This window comes from Eptesicus fuscus, chromosome 8 (genome assembly GCF_027574615.1).
Source record: "Eptesicus fuscus isolate TK198812 chromosome 8, DD_ASM_mEF_20220401, whole genome shotgun sequence".
In the NCBI taxonomy this organism is placed as follows: domain Eukaryota; kingdom Metazoa; phylum Chordata; class Mammalia; order Chiroptera; family Vespertilionidae; genus Eptesicus; species Eptesicus fuscus.
The window spans coordinates 22085115-22108333 of record NC_072480.1 but is presented as its reverse complement, the minus strand read 5'-3'; the positions used below and the strand labels follow the sequence as shown (position 1 = coordinate 22108333).

The following is a 23219-nucleotide window of genomic DNA, read 5'->3' as shown; positions in this document are numbered from 1 at the left end:
AGTTCCTCTTCCATTGGACCCCCTCAGCAAAAACTGGCATGTATTCAGTATTACATTGTATCTCTCCTTTTACTAAAGTCATCTTGTATGACTTTATAGGTTTTGTAGCTGCCTCTATGTAAGTCTCACATTTGAATTTCTTGAATGTAAGCTAGGTAGCCATCAGTTGGTTCACTGATGTAACCCCAGAATTAAAAACAGTGCCTAGCACATAATAGATGCTTAGTAAGTGGTTTTTAAGTACATGAATAAATTATTAAATTGTGGATTTTATTCATTTCTTATTATTTCTTTAATTAGTAAATATGGTATGAAAAAGCTTATGTGTCTAGATGTGCTGCTGAATTATTTTGATATTTATAAAACTATTCTGAGTCATGGGTTTTTCATGTGCAAACTTTTCTCCAAATATTTTGTGATTTTTTTGTTTTGATTTTACTCCCTATTTATTTATTTCATGTCCTATTTGCTTTAGGTAGATTTTTAAAACCTCTTGACTTGTTCACATAATAGTGATGACAGTGGGCATTCATGTTTTGTTTCTGATTTCAGTGGAAATGTCTCTAAAATTTATATTGAGGATTATATTGACTATTGATCTTAAGCCTGTTACGTTATTTTTATTATGTTAAGGATGTGTGCTTTATTTCTAAATTCTTCAAGGATTATTACCAGAAATTGATTTTGATAAATTTCAGTAGTCATAGCTTTGATGTGGGGAACAGATTGGGAAATGGTGGTCTGTAGTTTTTGTTTTTCTTTGTAAAATGAGTGATATCTTTATCAGGTTTGGGTATTTGACTTATGCTAAATAGAAAGTTAGATAGCTTTTCCTTATTTAATGTTCTTGAATAATTTAATAGTTCCTCTGGGATTAGAAAGTTTAATAGAAATTACTAGTTAAAGCTGGTCCTGGAGTTCTAGGAGGGAGGTAATTTTTTTATATCTTTCTTTAGTCTCTTGGTTACTATCTGTGACATTGGACAAGTTGCCTTATCTCATTGAGCCTCAATTTCTTCATTTGTAAAATGGGAAAGCAATAGTTCCCAACTAATTTCTAATTTGTTGTGTGGAATAATTAGAAAAGACAAATTAACACATGTAGGATCATGTATGCACTTGGCACCTAGATCACCTAAGATTTCAATTATTATGTATTGCAGCTGCTGTTTTTGGGGAAAGAGCAGGGGCTGGGGGTTATAGCTTCAACTACTTATTCTTGAGTACTAGTCAGTTTCAGTAATCTATATTTTCCCCTAAAATCTTGGATTTCATAAAGACTTTAACATTTAAAACATATGGTAATACAGTAAACTTTCTATAATTTTTTGCCACTGCTTTTTGAGATGTAATTGACATATAACATTGAGTAAATTTAAGGCATACAGTGTGTTTGTTTGATACATTTATATATTGCAAAATGATTATCACCATAGTGTTAGCTAATAGTTCCACCATGTCACGTCATCTGAAAACAGACAATTTTATTTCATTATTTCCAATTTGGATGCTGTTTGTTTGTTTTCCTTTCCTGATTACTCTGGCTAGGACTTCAGTGCTGTGTTAATAAGAGTGATGAGAATGGGCCCTCTTGACTTGTTCTTGATTTTAGAGGAAAATCAATCTTTCACCATTGACTGTGATGTTGGTTGTGGGTTTGCTCTGTATGGCCTTTGTAATGTTATGTTCCTTCTATACCAAATTTGTTGAGCATTTTTATTTTAAAAGGATGTATTTTATCAAATACTTTTCTCCATCTGTTGAGAAGCTCATGACTTTTATCTTTCATTCTATTAATGTGGTTTATCACAAATGATTTACAAATGTTGAACCATCCTTGCATCCCAAGGATAAGTCTCACTTTGTTATGGTGTATGGTCCTTTTAATGTGTTGTTGAATTCCATTTGCCAATATTTTGTTGAGGATTTTTACATCTACTAGTATATTCATCAGGGATATTAGTCCATGGTTTTCTTTTCTTATATTGTCTTTATCTGCTTGACATCAGGATAATGCTGGCTTCCTGTAATGAGTTTGGGAGTGTTTTCTTCTGTCCAGGTTTTTGAAAGTGTTGAAGGGAAATTGGTGTTAATTCTTTAAGTGTTTGGTATAATTCACCAGTGAAACCATCTGGTCCATGGCTTTTTTGCATTGAGAGGTTTTTAATTACCGGTTCAGTATCCTTAGTTGTTAGTAGTATGTTCAAATTTTCTATTTTATCATAACTCAATTTTGGTAGGTTGTATCCTTTTCTTCTAGGTTATCCAATTTGTTGGCATAAAAGTGTTTATAGTAGTCTATTAGTATCCTTTGTATTTCTGTGGTATCAGTTGTAATGTCTCCTCTTTCATTTCTGCTTTTATTTGAGTCTTCTCTCTTTTTTTCTTAGTCTAGCTAAAGGTTTGTCTAATTATATTTTTCTTTTCAATAAACTAGCTCTTAGGTTCTTGGTCTTTTCTATTTTTCTTCTTGTCTCTATTTTATTTATTTCTGCTCTCATCTTTGTTATTTTCTTCCTTATGCTAACTTTGGGCTTTGTTCTTCTTCTAGTTACTTGAGGTGTACAATTAGGTTGTATGCTTGAGGTCTTTCTTTTTCCTTTCTGTAGGTGTTTATCCCTATAAACTTTTCTCTTAGAACCACTTTTGCAGTATCCTGTAGGTTTTGATATATTGTGTTTCCTTTTTTTTTTTCCTAGAAAATACGTTTTGATTTCCACTTGGTTTCCCTTTTAACCCACTAATTGTTCAGAAGTGTATTGATTTCCACATATTTTGAAATTTCCAGCTTTCCTCCTAGAATATTGATTTCTAGCTTCTTACCTTGTGGTTTAAAAAGATAGTTGGTATGATTTCAGTCTTCTTAAATTTGCTAAGAATCCTTCGTGACTTATCATATGATCTATCCTGGAGAATGTTCCATGTGCGCTTAAGAAGAATGTGTATTCTGCTGTTGGCTGGAATGTTCTGTGTATATCTGTTAGGTCCATTTGATATGCAGTATGTTTCTGTGTTTTCTGTTGGATGATCTGTCCAGTGTTGAAAGTGATTTATTGAGGTCCCCTATTATTGTATTGCTGTCTGTTTCTCCCTCCAGATCTGTTAGTATTTGCTTAATATATTTAGATGCTCCAATGTTGGCTTCATACATATTTACAATTGTTACATCTTCTTGATGACCTCTTTATCATCTAATCTAATAATAGACAAATATGCAAATTGACCGCACCTTCGCTACACCTAAGCCACGCCCACCAACCAATCAGGACGAGTATGCAAATTACCCCAACAAAGATGGCGGCTAATTTGCATATCAAGACAGCGTCGAAAGAAGCCAAGAGCTGCAGAAGGGAGTAAAGCTTCGAAGAAGCAAGCAAGCCAGGGGGGCGGGGGGAAGGAGAAGGGAGGAGCAAAGTCAGGGCCGGGGGCGAAGGGAAACGCGGGCGGGCTGGAGGAGAAGGCGGGGCGGGTGACAAGGGCGGGGCGGAGGCAGGGCCGGGGGAGAAGGGAAACTCGGGCGGGCTGGAGGAGAAGGTGAGGCTGGCGACAAGGGAGGAACGGAGGCAGGGTAGAGTGCAGCAGGAAATCCTATTGCAGGATTTTTCCTGCAACGGGAAAGCTAGTTATAGTATAATCACCTTCTTTGTCTTTGTTTCCATTTTTGGCTTTGTCTGTTTTGTCTGATATAAGCATAGTTACCCTGATCTCTTTTAGTTTCCACTTGCATGAAAAATCCCTTCATTTTGAGCCTGTGTGTCCTTAAATCTGAAGTGAGTCTCTTGTAGGCAGCATATGGGTTGGTTTTTTTAAAATATGTTTTTATTGATTTTTAGAGAGAGGAAAAGAGAGAGATAGAAACATCTATGAGAGAAAAACATCATCAATCAGCTGCCTCCTGCAGATCCCTCTACTGGGGATCAAGTCCGCAGCCCGGGCTTGTGCCCTGACTGGGAATCAAACTGTGACGTCCTGGTCTCTGGGTCAACGCTCAACCACTAAGCAACACAAGCCAGGCGGTTCTTCTTTTTTTTTTTTTTTTTTTTTATCCATTCAGTCACTCGGTGCCTTTTGATTAGAGACTTCAATCCATTTAAATTTAGAATAATACCTGGGTTTACCAGTGCCATCTTATCAATTGTTTTTTGTCTGTGTTGTAGTTCCCTTTTTCCTTTTTTCTCTCTTACTGAATTGATGTGATTATGCACAGTGGTATGCTTTGATTCCCTTCTTTATACCTTGTGAATCTATTTTAGGTTTTTGTTTTGTGATTACCATGATGCTTATTTAAAACTTCTTATATATATATAAAACAGTCTATTTTACACTGTCTGATAACAACTTCAGTCACAAATAAAAATATATTTTTACTTACTCCTGTTTTATGTTTTTGATGTCAAAATTTAAATCTTTATATATTGTGTCCTATTAACAAATTGTTTTAGCTAGTCCTGTTTTTAATGTATTTGTCTTTTAACCTTTATACTAGAGTTAAGTAATTAACACACAACCCTAATAGAGTCTTTGTTTATTCTGACTATATGCTTTGTATATTCTGACTATATACCGTTTTTTGGGTATATTTTTATGTTAGTAATTAGCAGCCTTTCATTTCAGCTTAAAAACTCCTTTCAGCATTTCTTGTAAAGCAGAATAACCTCAGTTTTTTTTTTTGTTAGGGTAAAGTTTTATTGCCTTCATTTCTGAAAGACACCTTAATGGCTAGGTAATATTGATTAGCATTGTATTCCTTTCAATACTTGGAATATATCATCACATTCGCTTCTGGCTTACATTGTTTGCTGAGATATTCTCTGATAGCCTTATGAAATTCTCTTATATGAGTAAAATTTTCTTCACTTGCTGCTTTTAAAATTCTCTTTGTCTTTGATTTTAAACAGTTTCATTAAAATGTGTTTTGAAGATCTTTTTGGATTACAATTTTGAAGTGACCTATATTAGCTTCAACTTGATGCACAAATCTCTCCCCACTTTTGGGAAGTTTTCACACATTATTTGTAAGCTGTGGGAGGGGCAGGAATTGAGCGGGGCCTCAGGAATTATTGATCAGGCCTGAAACATTGGCAGAATTCTCCATCTCCCATCCCTAATCTCTGTAGAACTCCTTTCTCTAAGTAGGGAGGATATGTAGTTCCCAACAGTTTTTATACATCTAGCCACTAAAAAGTTAAACATAATGATCATTCTGGTCCATGTTCAAAAAGCTCAGGGAATGGAATGATGGGTTTATTATGCTCATGATAAACAGGTATTGTTCTGTGGACTAGTCATCTGAATATTTATACTAACCAGGTGGATGGTTGAAGGGCTAGTTCCTTAGTAAAAGGGTGCTAGGCAAACAGCTGCATGGAGTCTTTACTACACTAGGACATTGAGATTCCATGGTTTTCATCTTGTGCTGTGTGAGCCCCTATAGGTCTTGTCAGTCCGTGGCAAAATCATTTTTTATAAATACGTCTCACTCACCTATAAACTGTACTGTTAATCATACATAAGCACAATCATTTCCTTAAACGACACATGTTTTGTGCAACAGGAATAAAATAATAGATGGGAGTTTACTGGTGTATCCACCTAAATAATTGTTTAGTATCTTAAATAATTTATTTTAAAACTAGAGGCCCGGTGCACGAAATTCGTGCACGGAGGGGGGTTGTCCCTCAGCCCAGCCTGTACCCTCTCCAATCTGGGATCCTTCTCACAATCCAGGACTGCTGGCTCACAACTGCTTGCCTGCCTGCCTTCCTGATTGCCCCTAACCGCTTCTGCCTGCCAGCCTGATCACCCCCTAACCACTCTGCTGCCAGCCTGTTTGCCCCCAACTTCCCTCCTCTGCCGGCCTGGTTACCTCTAACTGCCCTCTCCTGCAGGGTTGATCACCCCCAACTGCCCTCCCTTGCAGGCCAGGTGCCTTCCAACTGCCCTCTCCTGCTGGCCATCTTGTGGTGGCCATCTTGTGTCCACATGGGGGCAGGATCTTTAACCACATGGGGGTAGCTATATTGTGTGTTGCAGTGATGATCAATCTGCATAGTACTCTTTTATTAGATAGGATAGAGGCGTGGTACAGGGGTGGGGGCCAGCTGGTTTGCCCTGAAGGATGTCCCTGATCAGGGTGGGGTACCCTTGGGGCGTGGGGCGGCCTGAGTGAGGGGCCTGTGGTGGTTTGCAGGCGGGCCACGCCCCCTGGCAATGCAAGCGGAGGCCCTGGTATCTGGAATTTATTTTCCTTCTACAATTGAAACTTTGTAGCCTGGAGCAGAGCCAAGCCTGCTGTTCCCTCCAAGGCCCACAGCCATTTGTGTTGGGGTTATAATTGAAACTTCGTTGCCTTAAGCGGGTGGGCCCGGCCAGAGTGTGTGGAAAGCTTTGCTTCCCCTGTTGCCGGCGGCAACCCTGGCCTGCTCTCTCAAGCTCCATTCTACCGCCATTTGTTTGAATTTGTTTACCTTCTATAATTGAAACTTTGTAGCTTGAGTGGAGGCTTAGGCCTGCAAAGGCTGGCAGAAAGCTTGGCTTCCTCTGTTACCTAGGAAACCTTGCTCTCTGTGCCTGTAGCCATCTTGGTTTGGGTTAATTTGCATACTCGCTCTGATTGGATGGTGGGCGTGGCTTGTGGGCATGGCTTGTGGGTGTGTTAGAGGTATGGTCAATTTGCATATTTGTCTATTATTAGATAGGCTAGTTTCCTACTCCAAAATGGCTAACTTCCCACTATTTGAAAGATGATCTTGGGGCTTTGGTGGACCCACCAGTTATATGAAAGTTTGTCTTACTCTTTGTCAAGTAATGGTTTTATTTTTATTTTCTATTCCAGTGAGGAGGTAGATTTGGAACTTCCAAGCACTGAAAATGAATATTTATCAACTACAGAAGCTGCTGTCGGTGTGGAACCCAAAGTAGTTTTTAAAGAAAAAACAGTCACTTCTCTTGGAGTTGTGGCAGATGGAGTGGCCCCAGTATTCAAAAAGAGAAAAATGGAAAATGGAAAATCTAGAAATTTAAGACAACGAGGTGACGATCAGTAATTGGAAAAAGCTTTTGGAACAGGATGCAGACTACACATCTTAAAAGCTTCTCTGTGTTATTTCTAAATACTTTAATGCTAAAAATTTAGATTTATTCTAAATGTATTTTATGTGAATTTAAAATAAATCTTTTTTTATGTGAAATTTATTTTTGTTCCTAAAATGGGAGCCTATCACCTTGCATTGTATTACAGTGTATTATGTTCAGTGTCTAAAAATGCTAATTGTCATAAGATGCTATGTATCTGTTACTTAAAACCTGGAAAAGCAAGGCCTTTATTCCATTTTTACTCATTTGAACATATTTATCCTGCACTGAAAATGCATTACTTTCATACACTGATATTAACTGCTATCCAAGAAATAAGAATCAGACCCCATAAGAGGAGATTCACAGTCCATTGATAGATTCAGTTTTGAGAATCCTGTCAAAAGGCTGATGTAGAAAGTATATGCATATTGCCTAATGTTACTCAACTTAAGGTCAAGGACCAAGAAAAGGACTACAGCTCAATTAGAGTGCAAATTGGACCACAGGTACAAATGAGTGTTTGCCTAGTTCAGTTCAAGGCAACAACCATTGCTTGAGCATTTTTACTTTGAGCTAGGTTTTATACTAGGACCTGGGGATATATAAATAAGGCATATCCCTGTTCGCAACTTCACATTCTAGCATAGTCCTTTCCCCCAAGTCATGTACTCTGGTTAGCAGTCTTATATGTACTGGAAAATCTTTTTTAAGGTTTATTTAAAACTAGGTAGATGAAAGCTTGAACACAAATAGTAAGATCTCAGGCTTCAGTAAAAGATTTTAGTGTTTCCTTAGACAAACTAGACATTTCTTGTTTTCTAGTTAAGTTTCTTAAAAAATAGAATATTTCTTATTTAATCAATTTGAAATAGATACCTTCTCTATTACTCCAAATTCTTAAAATTATATTTTTATAAATTGTATAGTATTTAATGTTTGGTAGTAAATATTTGTCTTTTTAAGGTTACTAGTATACATGTAAGAAAATGATAGCTTATTAAAAACTTGATGAAAGAGCAAATTAATATTGGGGTGTTTGTTTTTTTTCTAATATCAGAGTCAGCAATGGAAAGCGACTATTTGGAGATTTGTTTTTCCACTTGTTCAATTTACTTATTTGGGCATTTCATGAATGTAGACCATTATAAAGAAGTATTATTTACTATTATATACGTTCTCTATAGCCCATTTGTCATCTAAGTAATGTATTTTGTTGCTTGACTCCTCAATTGGCAAAGATGGTAAACTATAAATGCAGTACTGCTATATTTTACCCACATTTAGCTTATTCAAAATACACAATTGAAGTCATTTTTAAAACTGCACCTCACTATGTAAAGTGTTTCATGCATTCTTTGATGCATTCTTTTTATTTGTTTTTATTATCCTCACCTGAGGATATGTTTATTGATTTGAGAGAGAGAGAAACCTCGATGTGAGAAAGAAACATCATTCAGTTGCCTCCCATAAGCACCCTGTCTGGAGATCAAATCCATAACCTAGTAATGTATCTTGTCTGGTAATCAAACCCACAACCTTTCAGTGTACCAATGCCCTAACCAACTGAGCCACCTGGCCAGGGCTTTTTGATGCATTCTTTAACTACTTTATCTTTGTAATAAGACAGTATTAGAAGTTTGAAGGTAAACCTTAAACAAACTGGTTTTAAGGATTGCTTAGAAAAGACTTAAACACAAAAATTTTAGTAAGTCAAATTATAAAAAACTACTTTTCTATTTGTTTTGAAAGAATAAGAGAAACTATCAACTTACCTTGAATTTTTCAGAAGTAAAACATTTGGTATGATCATTTCTATTTTATATATACTAGAGGCCCAGTGCACGAAATTCATGCACGGTGGGGGGGGAGGAGGGGTGTCCCTCAACCCAGCCTGCACCCTCTCCAATCTGGGATCCCTCTCACAATCCAAGACTGCTAGCTCCTAACCACTCACCTGCATGCCTGCCTGATTGCCCCTAACTGCTTCTGCCTGCCAGCCTGATCACCCCCTAACCCAGTGATGGGCAACCTTTTGAACTTGGTGTGTCAAACTTTGCCAAAAAACTGACCATAACTCGGGTGGTGTGTCACTTTGAGGAAAAAACTAACTTCAAGACTCTAGTCACAAATGTTTCATCCTCAGGAGCAGCAAATGTTTCATCCTCGGCATGCGGCCACGTGTCATCAGAAATGGCTATGCGTGTCAGTACTGACACGCGTGTCATAGGTTTGCCATCACTGCCCTAACCACTCCGCTGCCAGCCTGATCAACACCTATCCACTCCCTGGCCAGCTCAATTGCCCCTAACTGCCCTCCCCTGCCGGCCTGGGTCCCCCCCAACTGCCCTCCCCTGCAGGGCTGGTCTCCCCCAACTGCCCTCTGCCAGCCTGGTCATCCCCAACTGCCCTCCTCTTCTGGCCTGGTCACTCCTAACTGCCCTCCCCTGCTAGTCATCTTGTGCCGGCCATCTTGTGTCCACATGGGGGCAGCCATCTTGTGTCTTGGAGTGATGGTCAATTTGCATATTACTCTTTTATTAGCTAGGATTTTATATTTATATGAAGTTATATATTTTTATTATAAATAAAAAAATACAAATAATAGTGAAATAAGCTTTTTTTAAAGTCCCAATCTCTCACCTCCTCCCCCATGACTACTGTAGATGTTTTTTCCCCCCAAGCATATTAACACAGTATATGTGAGCAACTATTATGACACTTGGGCTTATGAAGTCTACTCTCTGGATGAAATATTTAAAGTAGCAGGATCCAAACATCCAAAAGTGATTTTTGGTTTTTAATGCAGTTTTTATAAATTCTGAAAACTATCCTGAGGGAACAATCCTATCTGATTTTTAAGTATTGAGAAACTATAATAATTAAAATAGTATGGTACTAGTTAATATAAGGGCATCATATATAGACTAGAGTCTGTTTATGGTTGTTACTGTGCCGTTACCACACTGACTTCACTATTGTGTTTTATAATATACTAGAGGCCCAGTGCACAGATTTCTGCACCAGTGGGGTGCACCACGGCTTGGCCTGCAGGGATCAGACTGAACTGGCCCAGTGCACAGATTCATCCAGGACATGTCCAGTCCTTCTCACCCAGTCCTGAGCCGGCCGGCTGGGAAGGGACCCCAGAAGGTTGGCAGGCCAGGGAGGGACCACAAGAGGGCTCCAGGGTGTGTCTGGCCCATCTTGCCCAGTCCCGATGGGCCGGACCCCAGCAGAAAGCTAACCTCCCGGTGGGAGCGTCTGCCCCCTGGTGGTCATTGCATGTCATAGTGACTGGCCGAATGAATGGTTGGACACTTAGCATATTAGATTTTTATTATATACTAGTAGCCCTGTGTACAAATCCATGCGCCAGTAGCTCGCTGCTGCCCTCCAGTAGCTCTCCGCCTGCTGTCGTGCCCTCCTGTAGCTCCCCGCACCCCCCTCCCCCCTACCCCCCTCATAGCTTGCTGCCCTGCCCCCTCCTGTAGCTCTCCACCGCCCGCTTGTAGCCAGTAACTCACTGCTGCCCTCCAGTAGCTCTCCACCCGCTGCTCCGCCCTCCTGTAGTTCCCTCCGCCCTCCCAGCTCCCCCCCTATAGCTTGCTGCCCTGCCCCCTCCTGTAGCTCTCAGCCACCTGCTTGTAGCCAGTAACTCACTGCCACCCTCCAGTAGCTCTCCGCCCACTGCCCTGCCCTCCTGTAGCTCCCTCCGTCCCCCAGTCCCCCTCTCATAGCTTGCTGCTCTGCCCCCTCATGTAGCTCTCAACCTCATGTAGTCCCTCAGCCTGGCCTGCACCCTCTGCAGTTTGGGACCCCTTGGGGTATGTCTGACTGATGGCTTAGGCCAGCTCCCTGGGGGAAACAGGCATAAGCCGTCAGTCAGACTCCTTAGCACTGTCGCAGAGGCAGGATCAAGAACTGGCTGTCCTCTCCCTTCCCTTCGGCCAGCCCTGCCCCTGATCATACACCCCCACCCCAATAGGGGGCAGGGCCAGCAGCCAACCTCCTGCAGCCCCTCCCTCTACCTGGCCCCACTCCAGATTGCCCCCCCCAGATCAGGGGCAGGGCTGGCTAGCCAACTACCCATGACCCTCCCCATGGCTGGCCCCACCCCTAATCAGCCCCCTAATCCAATGGGGGGCAGGGCCCACCGGCCAATTGCCCATGACCCCCAGAACGATCGGGGCTGAGCCAGCCAGCCAACCTCCTACCATCTCTTCCCAACGGGCCCAGCCCCGATCCACCCTGATTGGGGCCAGGCCTGCCGGACCCCACCCGTGCATGAATTAGTAATCTATAAAATCGATGCAAGAAAACTCATTTTCAAAAAAAGTTTGGGAGGAAGTATAACAAATTGAAAAGTGTACTGAAATCAAACCTGGAGCACAAAAGAAATGTGTAAATCTGAATTCATAAAATCCTGAGTTGTTCCAGTTATTAGATGAAAGCCAGGGTCTTGGTTAAGCATCAAAACACACAGTTTTAATCCAAAAGAAAATGATCTTCAAATCTAGTGAGTGAACAAGTGACTAAGAATAGACTGAAAATGGCCCTGTCTTGTGTGGCTCAACGTGGTTAGAGTGTCAGCCTGCACACCAAAGGGTCAAGGGTTAGATTCCCAGTCAAGGGCACGTACCTGGGTTACAGGTTCAATCCCTAGCACCAGTCAGGGGACACATGCGGGAGGCAACTGATCGATGTCTCTTTCACATCAACATTTCTCTCTCTCTCTCTCCCTCCCTCTCTCACTCCCTCCCCCCCTCCCTCCTTTTCTCCTATCTCCCCTCCCTTCCACTCTCTCTAAAAATCAATGGAAAAAATATCCTCAGGTGAGAATTAACTAACAAAAAAGGGAGACTGAAAATGCATGGGTATTTTGCTTTGAGAGGTTGTTTTATTGTCTTTGAGTATCTTGTTAATATACATAAAAGTATTCCTAATCATGCCTAAAATTTAAAGGCATATTAAAACTTGTTACTCCAAAAAGAATCTGTATAATCTATTTCTGAACTTAGAAAACTCCCATAGGACCTCTCCATTCTCCTGAAATTAAATCCATATTTCCTCAAGTATAGCATTAAAAAATAAATTTAAAACTATTGTACAATACTCTTAGTTTTTCTAATTTGTTTTGATACAATAATATTTGTTTCATTGCAAAGTACAATATTTTTACTTCATTATGGGCTCTTATGCTTCAAATAGGACATGACCTCAATCCTTAATTATCACATATAGCCTACCAGTATTATTATGTACTTATTTACATTATGGCTTATAATTCTGTTGCTTAAAGACAGAGGAAGTCTTCAAATTGAAAAGCATCATCAGATGCAATTGTTTCATGAAATCTTTGCTGACCTGATTTTTTCACTAGATGGTATGGCTAATATCTGAACAATTGTTAGTAGATGACATTGACAGCATAGTAGTCCCAGCCTTATTCTTCAGGGGATATGTTCTAAGACCCCCCAGTGGATGCCTTTTCACTTAAAGGAAGCACTTTGTGGCCATTATTAAGTAAAGTGGGGATTACTTGAATTTAAGCACTAGGATACAATGACAGTCAATCTGATCACTGAGAAAGCTATGAAGTGACTAAGATAGGTAACATATACACATGGATACACTGGACAAAGGGATGATTCACATCCCAGGTGTGAATCACGCTACTCAGAACAGCACACAATTTAAAACTTATGAATTGTTTATTTCTAGAATTTTTCATGTAACATTTTCAGACTGTGGATAACTGAAACGGCAAAAAGCAAAACCATGGATAAGGAAGGAAATACTGTATTCCTTATGTAAAATAGATAATAAGTAGGCAGGTGGATTGGTGGTATGTCTAGTGGTATCCTAAATCCTAGACTCCATCTTCTTCTTTAACTTAGAAAAATCTTAGTTTTTTTTCCTTTACAGTATTAATCTGAGCAAGGTGAAACAAATTTAAAAGAGTGAGATAATAAATATTCTGCCTGGCTGACCTGGCTCAGTGGTTGAGCATCAACCTATGAACCAGGAAGTCATGGTTTGATTCCCAGTCAGGGCACATGCCTAAGTTGCAGGCTCAGTCCCCAGTGATGGGCTTGCAGGAGGCAGCCGATCAATGATTTTCTCCCATCGTTGATGTTTTTAATCTCTCTCTGCCTCTCCCTTCCTCTCTGAAATCAATAAAAAATATATATATATTAATTAAATAAATAAATAAATAAAATTTCTGGCACTGATGATATTCAAGCAGAATATAAATGATCATCTATGAGGAATGCTGTAGAAATGAAACTAGCAAAACTGGTTGGTTGATTATTTTTAAGGTAATTTTTAATTCTATCATTTTTAATGATGAAATGTGGAGTCAAAGAATAATGTGAGATAAAATACAGAGAAAATTTCAGTTTAGTTGGATAACTAACTGCAATTTAGTGATAAAGCAAAAAGAAACATCACAGATAATCCCAATATTTTTAGAGTAGAATGTGGAGAAATCATGATATTATATATAGAAGTGAGTAAATTACAAAGATTTGAGAATAATAAAACATATCAGGATTAGAAATGTCTTTCCAGATCAAGTTCTGTTCCTGACAGCAGGGTATAAGAGAAAACAGAGTGAAAAGGGCAGACCCCTGCTCTCCTACCATCTAGTGAGGATACAGACAAGCTGACAGGCCAGTATTACTATACACATTGCCAGAGAAAGCCCTGGAGACCATGAGAGCTCATCCAATGAGCACCGCCCCGATGTCAGGGTCAGGGGAGGCTTCCTGGAAAAAATGATGTCTAATCTGGGAACTGAAGAGTGAGCCAGAATTTGCTGGGCCATGAGGTAAATTATAAAATATAAAAGAGAAGAGGGTTAGAGGACAAGGAACGTAAAGATCTGGAGGGGAGGAAGAGGAAGGGCATTTTCAAGGTTCTAAAAGTAATTTACATGATTGGAGTACAAAGTGTGAGGATGAGACAGAGGTACAAAGATGGGCCAGAAAAGCAAGCAGTGACAATGCATTAAGGAACTTATAAGCCATGTTAAGGAAATTGGACTTTTATCTGAAGGCCATGGACAGTCAATGAAAAGTGTTAATCATTGCTCGGCCAGTGTGGCTCAGTGGTTGAGCATTGACCCATGAACCAGGAGGTCACAATTCAATTCCTTGGTCAAGGCACACGCCTAGGTTGCAGGCTTGATCCCTGGTAGGGAGCGTGCAGGAGGCAGCTGATCAATGATTCTCTTTCATTATTTATGTTTCTATCTCGCTCTCTCCCCCTTCCTCTTTGAAACCAATAAAAATATATGTCTTTAAAAGAGTTATTCAATGAAAAGACATAATTATATTTGCATTTTATAAAGATCACTGGCTGCAATGTACAGCAGGGTTTTTAAATTTTATTATATTATCACCCGCCTCACCTTCTCCTCCAGACGGCCCGTGTTTCCCTTCGGCCCCGGCCCCGCCTCCGCCCCGCCCGTGCCGCCCACCTCGCCTTCTCCTCCAGACCGCCCGCGTTTCCCTTCGCCCCCGGCCCCGCCTCCGCCCCGCCCTTGTCACCGGCCCCGCCTTCTCCTCCAGCCCGCCCGTGTTTCCCTTCGGCCCCGGCCCCGCCTCCGCCCCGCCCTTGCCGCCCACCTCGCCTTCTCCTCCAGACCGCCTTCGTTTCCTTTCTCCCACGGCCCTGACTTCGCTCCTCCCTTCTCCTCCCCCCGCCCCCCTGGCTTGCTTGCTTCTTCGAAGCTTTACTCCCCTTTGCAGCTCTTGGCTTCTTTCGACACTGTCTTGATATGCAAATCAGCCGCCATCTTTTTGGGGCAATTTGCATACTCGTCCTGATTGGTTGGTGGGCGTGGCTTAACTTTATATATTTATGTATCCCCAAAATTATAAATTATAGTTGAAAGAAATTAAATAATACTTAAATAAATAAAGGATATCTTCTATATTCATGGTTTGGAAAACTCAATGTTAAAACAGAAATGTTCAGTCCTAATCGGTTTGGTTCAGTGGATAGAGCGTCGGCCTGTGTACTGAAGGGTCCCAAGTTCGATTCCAGTCAAGGGCATGTACCTAGGTTGCGGGCACATCCCCGGTGTACAGGAGGCAGCTGATCAATGTTTCTCTCTCATCGATGATTCTAACTCTCTCTCTCTCTCTCTCCCTTCCTCTCTGTAAAAAATCAATAAAAAATATTTAAAAAAACAAACAAACAGAAATGTTCAACAAATTGAATTAGATTCAACACAATTATTATCAAATTTCTAGCTGATCCTAAAATTCGTATGGAAATGTAAGTAATTAAGAGTAGCCAAGCTCTAGCTGGTTTGGCTCAGTGGATAGAGCATTGGCCGGTGGACTGGAGGATACTGGGCTCGATTCCAGTCAGGGGCACATGCCCGGGTGATCCCCAGTGGGGGCATGCAGGAGGCAGCCAATCAATGATTTTCTCTCATCACTGATGTTTCTGTCTCTCTCTCCCTTGCTCTCTGAAATCAATAAAAATATATTTAAGACAAAAAAAAAAGAGTAGCCAAAATAGTCTTAAAATAGAATAATCAAGTAAAAGGATTCACATGTCCTGATTTCAAAACTTACAAAGCTGCAGTAAACAAGATGAAGATGGTGTGGTGCTGGCATACGCAGAGACAAAAATTAGTGGAATAGAATTGAGATTACAGAAATAAGCCTTTATATGTATGGTCATTTGAATTTTCACAAGGGTGACAAGACCATTCAATAGGGGAAAGAATAGTATTTTCAGCAACTGAATAGCCCCATGCAAAAGGAATGAAGTTTGACCCCTTTGTAACACCATACACAAAAATTAATTTTAAATGAATCATAAACATAAATGTAAAACTATAAAACTTTTAGAGAAGAAAACATAGAAACAAATCTTCATAACCTAAAGTTAGAGAAAGCCTTCTTAAGACATATGCCAAAAGCACAAGTGATGAAAGAAAACTTGATTGATGGAGTATAGGATTCAAGGAATGAAACTGTGTTACATTCAATTGAAAATATTCTTTAGTTCCAGATTTACCATGAATACTCTGCACTACCATAATGTTTGCTTTTTCCCTGGGATCCCTGTTTTTAGTCCTAAAGATGTGATAGGTCTATGAAAACAAAAGAAAAACACCCAGCCGGTGTGGTGCAGTGGTTGAGCATGGTCCTATGCACATGACTGGGTTTCAGGCTCAGTCCCCAGTAGGGGGCATGCAGGAGGCAGCCGAGTAATGATTCTCATCATTGATGTTTCAATATCTCTCTTCCTCTCCCTTCCTCTCTCCAAAATAAATAAAAACATTTTTTTAAAAAAAAAAGGAATGTTCAGAGCAAATTATAAACCAGCTTCTGAGTTTGTAAGACCACCAGTCAAGATTTCTAGATGTAAGGTCCAAAGTATCTTTTGTGGTTTGAAATGTGTCTGATGATGTCTTCAGGTGCTCAGGTGAACTCACTGTGTGGCTTACAGAGCATCAGTCATGGAGATTGCTTAAACATGAGCTGTTGTGGCAATTTTCTGAATTTGATACCAAGCTGTGCATTTTTAGCTTGCATGTCTTTAGAAAAAAGACAGTTTTATTTATTTTTTAAATATGTTTTTATTGATTTTTAGAGAGAGAGGAAGGGAGAGGGATAGAGAGATAGAAATGTCAATGAGAGAGGAACATCATCATTTGGCTGCCTCCCGCAAACCCCCTCCTGGGGATGGAGCCTGCAACCAGGTGACCTCTTGGTTCCTGGGTCCTCGTTCAACCGCTGACACTCTAAACACTGAGGCAACACTGGCCAGGGCCAGGGCTGTGTTCTTAATTTTTAAAGCTCTAATTTGTTCTTTGCATATTGCTCTTATAGTTTTCTGTTTTTATATCTTAGGTCTAGTAGTTTTTCTTCAATCTCTGGGATAATGTAAGCTTCATGAGGCCAGAGACTTTTTTTGTTTTGTTCATCACATTATATTTAATGACTAGAACAATGAGTGCCTAGTATAGTAGGTAGTAGGTGTTCAATAAATATCTTTGAATGAGTGAGAATTAAAAAAAGAAAAACGAAAAAAGAGTTCCTGAATTCTGAAGGGATCAAATAGGGAGAAAAAAAAGTTTCAATTCTGTTTACAAAGGTATAATTTAACAAATTACTAAGTTATAGTAGTTTAAAATAAACAAGTTTCCTTTTATCTGAAAAACAAAAGATTAAAAATCAGTACTATTTTAAACAAAAATTCATAAAAATAATAATCATACTCAGTTCACTCAGTGCCACATAATCAATTCTTGTTCATCTTGATCACTTGCAGCATTTCATGAATATAGTTATGCTTTGGAGTTCTATAAATCTTTATCCATTTTATGATGGATCTCAGAGGGAAAGGGGAGGGGGCACAGTGGGAAGAGATTAACCAAAGAACTTATATGTATATATGCATAACCCATGGACACAGTGAAGGCCTAGGGTAGGGAGGTGGGGGAGACCGAGGGGGTCAATGGGAGGGAAAAAAGGGGACATCTGTAATACTTTCAACAATAAATATTTTTTAAAATCTCTACCCATTTTAAAGGTATGATTTGAAAGTTTATTCTCAGAGGCCTGTATTTTGGAGTAAGTTAGAGTCTTCTCTATCTTTCTGAAGATAAAACGTATTTGCAAAACTATTGAAGTAAAATAATAATGGTTTGTAAATGACAAAAACTTAAAATGACATGGTTGTAGATCTGATTATAATGCAATGGACCAATATTTGTTTTTCTCTGTAACATAACATTTTAAGAAACCTTCTAGATTTACAAATAAATATATCAGGACATTGCAGATTCTTAGAGATTATAATCTCCTGAAAATTCATTTTTAGTTATAAAAATACTAGTATATATATACAAATACAACACAGTTATTATTTCTTTATTTGACAAAGCTTTCCATGTAATTTTAGTATATCAAATCGGCCTAATAAGTTTAAATTTTTTCTTTTATAAAGAGAGAGAGAACAAATCTTTGAGGCATTCCAGGGACCCACTGAAATAACCCAAAGCTATTTACAGGTTTAAAAACAACCTCCTTTTACATCCTGAACCCTGGGAAGTTTGTCCAACATGCTTGACCAAGAAGATTATATGTCATTATGAAACAATATTAAATTATCCACTTAGTCAAAGTGAAAATAAAAGCTGTCAAACATAAATACAGATTACCTAGTATCATCAAAGCCTAGTTCTTAGGACTGAGAAGATTGTTTTCTTGAGTAATCAAGTATCTCATTAAGAAAAAAATGTTTTTAAAACACAAAAAAAATTTTTAAACAAAATATAGAATCCTTGCTTTCTAGGTAGAAAACTTCTCATATCTTTTCTGTAGTAAGACAATATAGAAAAACTTCATTCTTTTGACAGGGTGAAAGAGAACCAAACTCTAATTCTTTATTAGCTTACTTTAGGTACTTAAATTAACATATTCAATTAAATTTGTTTTAATCTTATTCAGTTGACTATACATAAAATTTCCTTTCCCAAAGAACTTCTACAACTATCCTAATCCCTCTTAATTTCTCTTTTCTTATTAAAATATCCAACCTTATTTTATTTTTTAAAAGATATATTTTTATTGATTTCAGAGAGGAAGAGTGAGGAAGAGAGGGATATAAACTTCAATAATGAGAGAATCATAAATCAGCTGCCCCGGGGATTGAGCCTGCAAACCTGACCAGGAATCAAACTGTGACCTTCTGGTTCATAGGTCAATGCTCAACCACTGAACCATGCCAGCCGGGCAATAACTAACTTTATTTTAGAACAAACCACTTCCTTTTAATTCCTTCAAAATGTATTTCCTTCACTGAAAACATACATCATTTCTTTTCATATTAATTAGAATAACCCTTATAACCTTAATTTTTTTTTTTTAATATATTTCTTTATTGATTTCAGAGAGGAATGGAGAAGGAGAGAGAGATAGAAACATCAATGATGAGAGAGAATCATTGATCGGCTGCCTCCTGCACGCCCCCTACTGGGGATCAAGCCCGCAACCCAGGCATGTGCCCTTGGCCGGAATCGAACCTGGGACCCTTCAGTCCACAGGCTGATGCTCTATCCACTGAGCCAAGCCGGCCAGGGCTATAACCTTAATTTTTACTGACAACTGAAATATAAGTAATCAGCATTCTTTAGATTGGCAAATTTATGAATCCATTTCATAACCTTTAGAAACATAGGTTCTTTTACTGGCAAAGACAAAACATTTTCATTAACAGATATAAATTTATTTTTTAGTTTCTCTGTAATAATAGTTCAAAAGTAGGTAAACTTAGACTTACCTAGCAATTAATGTTTCAGTACTTCATGTTATTTAGAAATATCTAGATATTCAATTTTTTATCATTTCACTTAATGTAGTAAAATTCTAAAGTTTCAAGTTAACAAAAAGATTTATACTATGCTGTTGTAAAAAAAGAAATAACTCTTACCATTAGCAATAGCATGGATGGACATGGAGTGCATTATGCTAAGCGAAATAAGCCAGTAGGAGAAAGATAAATGTCACATGATCTCACTCATTTGTGGAATATAATAAACAACATAAACTGATGAACAAAAATAGATCCAGAGACAGAGAAGCATCAACAGACCATCAAACCTCAGAGGGAAGGTGGAGGTAAGAGATCAACCAAAGGACCTGTATGCATGCATATAAGCATAACCAATAGACACAGACACCGGGGTGGTGGGGGCATCTCCTGGGGGGGCAGTGAGTGGCCAGGGAAAGGTCGATGGGGGAAAAAAGGAGACATATGTAATATTTTAAACAATAAAAATAAATAAACATTGTAATGTGTAATGTGTACACAGAATTTATATACATTGCTTGAACTTGTCAATGGCGTTCTAAAAAAAAATCAGTTAAGTATACATACAATATAATTATTGCTAAAGGGTTAAGTTAAAAGAAACCTTTTATTCCATTTATATTAATTTAATTTCTCCTAACAAGTTAGTTCTACATAAGTTTTACTATACCAAGTTATTTTTCTTGCTGACAAATTTTGCAAAAGAGATAACATGAACTTATTTAATTGACTAATAAACTCAGGAAAAATCAAAGTATTATTTAATGCTTATGAGTCTAAAGATATGACTATTTAACCAAACCAAACTCAGAACCAGCTTTAATATAAAATATTTTCCCAAATCATGTGATTCTGAAAAGCATTTGGGCTAGCCTGTTCTATTTTGTTTTTTAATATGGAATGCTTCATGAATTTGCATGTCATCCTTGTATCAATCTTCTCTGTATCAATCCAATTTTAGGATATGTGCTGCCAAAGTGAGCACAGCCTGTTCTATTCTTTTAAATGTTTTATCACTCAAATGAGTAATTTTTTTATTGATTTCAGAGAGAGGAAGGGAAAGGGGAAAGAGATAGAAACATCATTGATAGAGAAACACCATCGAAGGGCTGCCTCCTGAATGCCCCCTACTAGGGATGAAGCCCATAACCTGAGGATATGTCTTGATGGGAATTGAACCTCCTGGTTCCTGGGTCATCACTCAACCACTGAGCCACACCGCCAGGCAGCCTGTTCTATTTTTGAGCATTTACACTAATAAAAGAGAAAGATGCAAATTGACCATATCTCCATAATGCCCACCAGCCAATCAGGAGTGAGTATGCAAATTAATCCAACAAAATGGCGGGTTAATTTGCATACACAGGCATGGAGCAAAGACTGAAGGCTCTGCTGCGGCTGGAGCCAAGCCTGAAGGCTGAAGGCTTGGCTCCGCTGTGGCCTGGGTCCCAGGTGCCAGAGGAAAACCAGTGCTGGCAGCCAGGGGAAGGAAGGCCTATTGCACAAATCTTCATGCAATGGGCTCTAGTTCTTATATAAGCCCTTATTTTTTTAAACAAATTTAATATTACAAATTAGAATTCAATGGTAGAAATATGCTACACCTAGACCATACATACTAGTACATAGACATATATAAACATACAGATAAGCATAAATAGAGATCTCATAGTTGTCATTTTAAATCTCTAGCCTTTGTGTTCCAGGCACAATTCAAGACTCAGAGGAAAACTGGATCCAGATTATGTTTCTGGTAAATGAACAAATTTAAGATTCTGCTTGGATGACCAGTTTTGTATGCTGTAAAACAAATAACATCGACAAACAACATATCTCACTCATGCACATTCATACATTTCCCCTCAAATTTAATTTGCCAGCTCTAGACTAAATTCAAAACCAGTTTCAAGTTAAAAACAAAATTCCACACCTGAGTTGAGACACAGACCCAACAAATAACTGATATAATTCCAGTAATCAATTCTAGTTGCTAATTGCAATCTCTCAGGATCCTTTTCCTAATGCAACCAATGGGGGACCCTCAAACCAAGTCAAATGAGTTCCTCAAGGACCCAACCAAACATAACAGGGGAGTGTCCCTGGGGTCTTTACCTACAAGGCTACTCACCAGTAGATGTCTTCTAAACCAAGTACCCACTTTCTCTCACTGCAAAATGAAAGCGCCATTGGTCAGCCATGCCCAGTCAATGGTGAGCACTATAGACCTGTCCCTGGAACAATCAGTCCAGGCAGCTGCTCACACAGAACCTGGAGCGACCACTAGCAGCCAGGAATTGCTGAACTGCAGGCAGAAAACCCACTCAGGGCTGAGTCCCAACAGAATCACCATTTGTGTTACAGGAACAGCAAGAGTTTGTTCACCAGACACTAGCAGAGCCAAACACTAGACACCAAGATTATAGTAGAGAAATATTGGCTAATTTATTACAAACCAGAGGCCCGATGCATAGATTCATGCACCGGCAGGGTCCCTCAGCCTAACCTGCAGGGATTGGGCCAAAACCAGCTCTCAGACATCCCCCAAGGGGTCCTGGATTGTGAGAGGGCACAGGCGAGGCCGAGGGACCCCACTGGTGCACAATCGGGGATGGGGAGGGACCACGGAAGGGCTCCAGGGCGTCTCCAGCCTGTCCCACCCAGTCCCCATAGGCCAGACCCCAGCAGCAAGCTAACCTAACTGTCGGAGCATCTGCCCCTGGTGGTCAGTGTGCATCATAGCGGCTGGTCAAATGGCCGGACACTTAACATATTAGGCTTTTATATATATAGATGGTACCACACAGGAGAATGAGAAGCTAATGCTTAAAAGCCTGAACTCCCCAATGACCTGTGGTTTACAGATCATATAGGGGAAGAAATCACAACACACTTGTGGTTTAGGGGTTAGGGGTTCTGTTGGGAACTCATTGATTGGAGGTAAGGTAAAGGTAATAAGTTATTTCTTCAGGTCTTGAAACAGCTCCAGAATCTCTTGGAAAAGTAACCAGGGGTTCATTTCACCTTAAGGGCTCAGGAACTGAAGCATTACTTAGGTCAAGATGTTATCTTTAGCCCTGGCCTGTGTTAATCAGTGGTTAGCGTGTTGGCCCACACACCAAAGGATCTCGGGTTCAATTCCCAGTCAAGGGCATGTACCTGGGTTGGAGGTTTGATCCCGGCCCTGGTTGGGATGTGTGTAGGAGGCAACCAATTGATGTGTGTCTCTCTCACATCGATGTTTTTCTCTCTTTCTCCCTCCCTCACTTCCACTCTCTCTAAATATCAATGGAAAAAATATACTTCAAGTGAGGATTAACAAAAAAAAGATGTTATCTTTAGCCTGCCAGAGCTCAGGACCCTGTGACCATTAGTCAGGTGGGGGCTACTGTCTTCTGCTGCCTCAAGGGTTGCTGATTATTTGGGGGGAAAGTCTAGGTCTCTGGGGGGGGCAGTCGTGGGGAGGAGAGGTGATTTCTAGAGCTAGGACTTAAAACAAAATGTAATCAACATCATAAAGACCCTCACTTTTACAAACACAATCACATTTAGACATACTGGGGATTAAGCCTTCAACACATAATTTAGTCCACCATCTAGATCCCAAAAATTCACATCCATCTCACATGCAAAATAGATTCGCTGCAGTCCCAACAGCTCGAATGCCTGAACCCATTCCAGCATCAGCTCTAAGTCCCAAAGTTCAACTAAATATAATCTAAATCAAGTATGGAAGAGACTGGAGCTATGACTCATTCTGAGGCAAAAATTGCTCTCTAGCTGTGAACCTGTGAAAACAAATT

General features: G+C 39.5%; 1 protein-coding gene and 1 pseudogene across 2 annotated transcripts in view; one reads left to right on the top strand and one right to left on the bottom strand.

Annotated features, from left to right (window-relative positions):
* WBP4 (WW domain binding protein 4) overlaps nucleotides 1–7190 on the top strand; it is a 40897-nt gene extending 33707 nt beyond the window's left edge. For both annotated transcript variants that reach the window (XM_054719836.1, XM_054719835.1), the window contains one exon: nucleotides 6836–7190. In XM_054719836.1, coding sequence (XP_054575811.1) covers nucleotides 6836–7046 — 211 coding nt within the window. In that variant the 3' untranslated portion in view covers nucleotides 7047–7190. The remainder of the gene's footprint in view (nucleotides 1–6835) is intronic.
* A 13118-nt stretch (nucleotides 7191–20308) lies between these two features.
* Nucleotides 20309–20404, bottom strand: LOC114232998 (U6 spliceosomal RNA; annotated as a pseudogene).
* Nucleotides 20405–23219: the final 2815 nt, after the last annotated feature.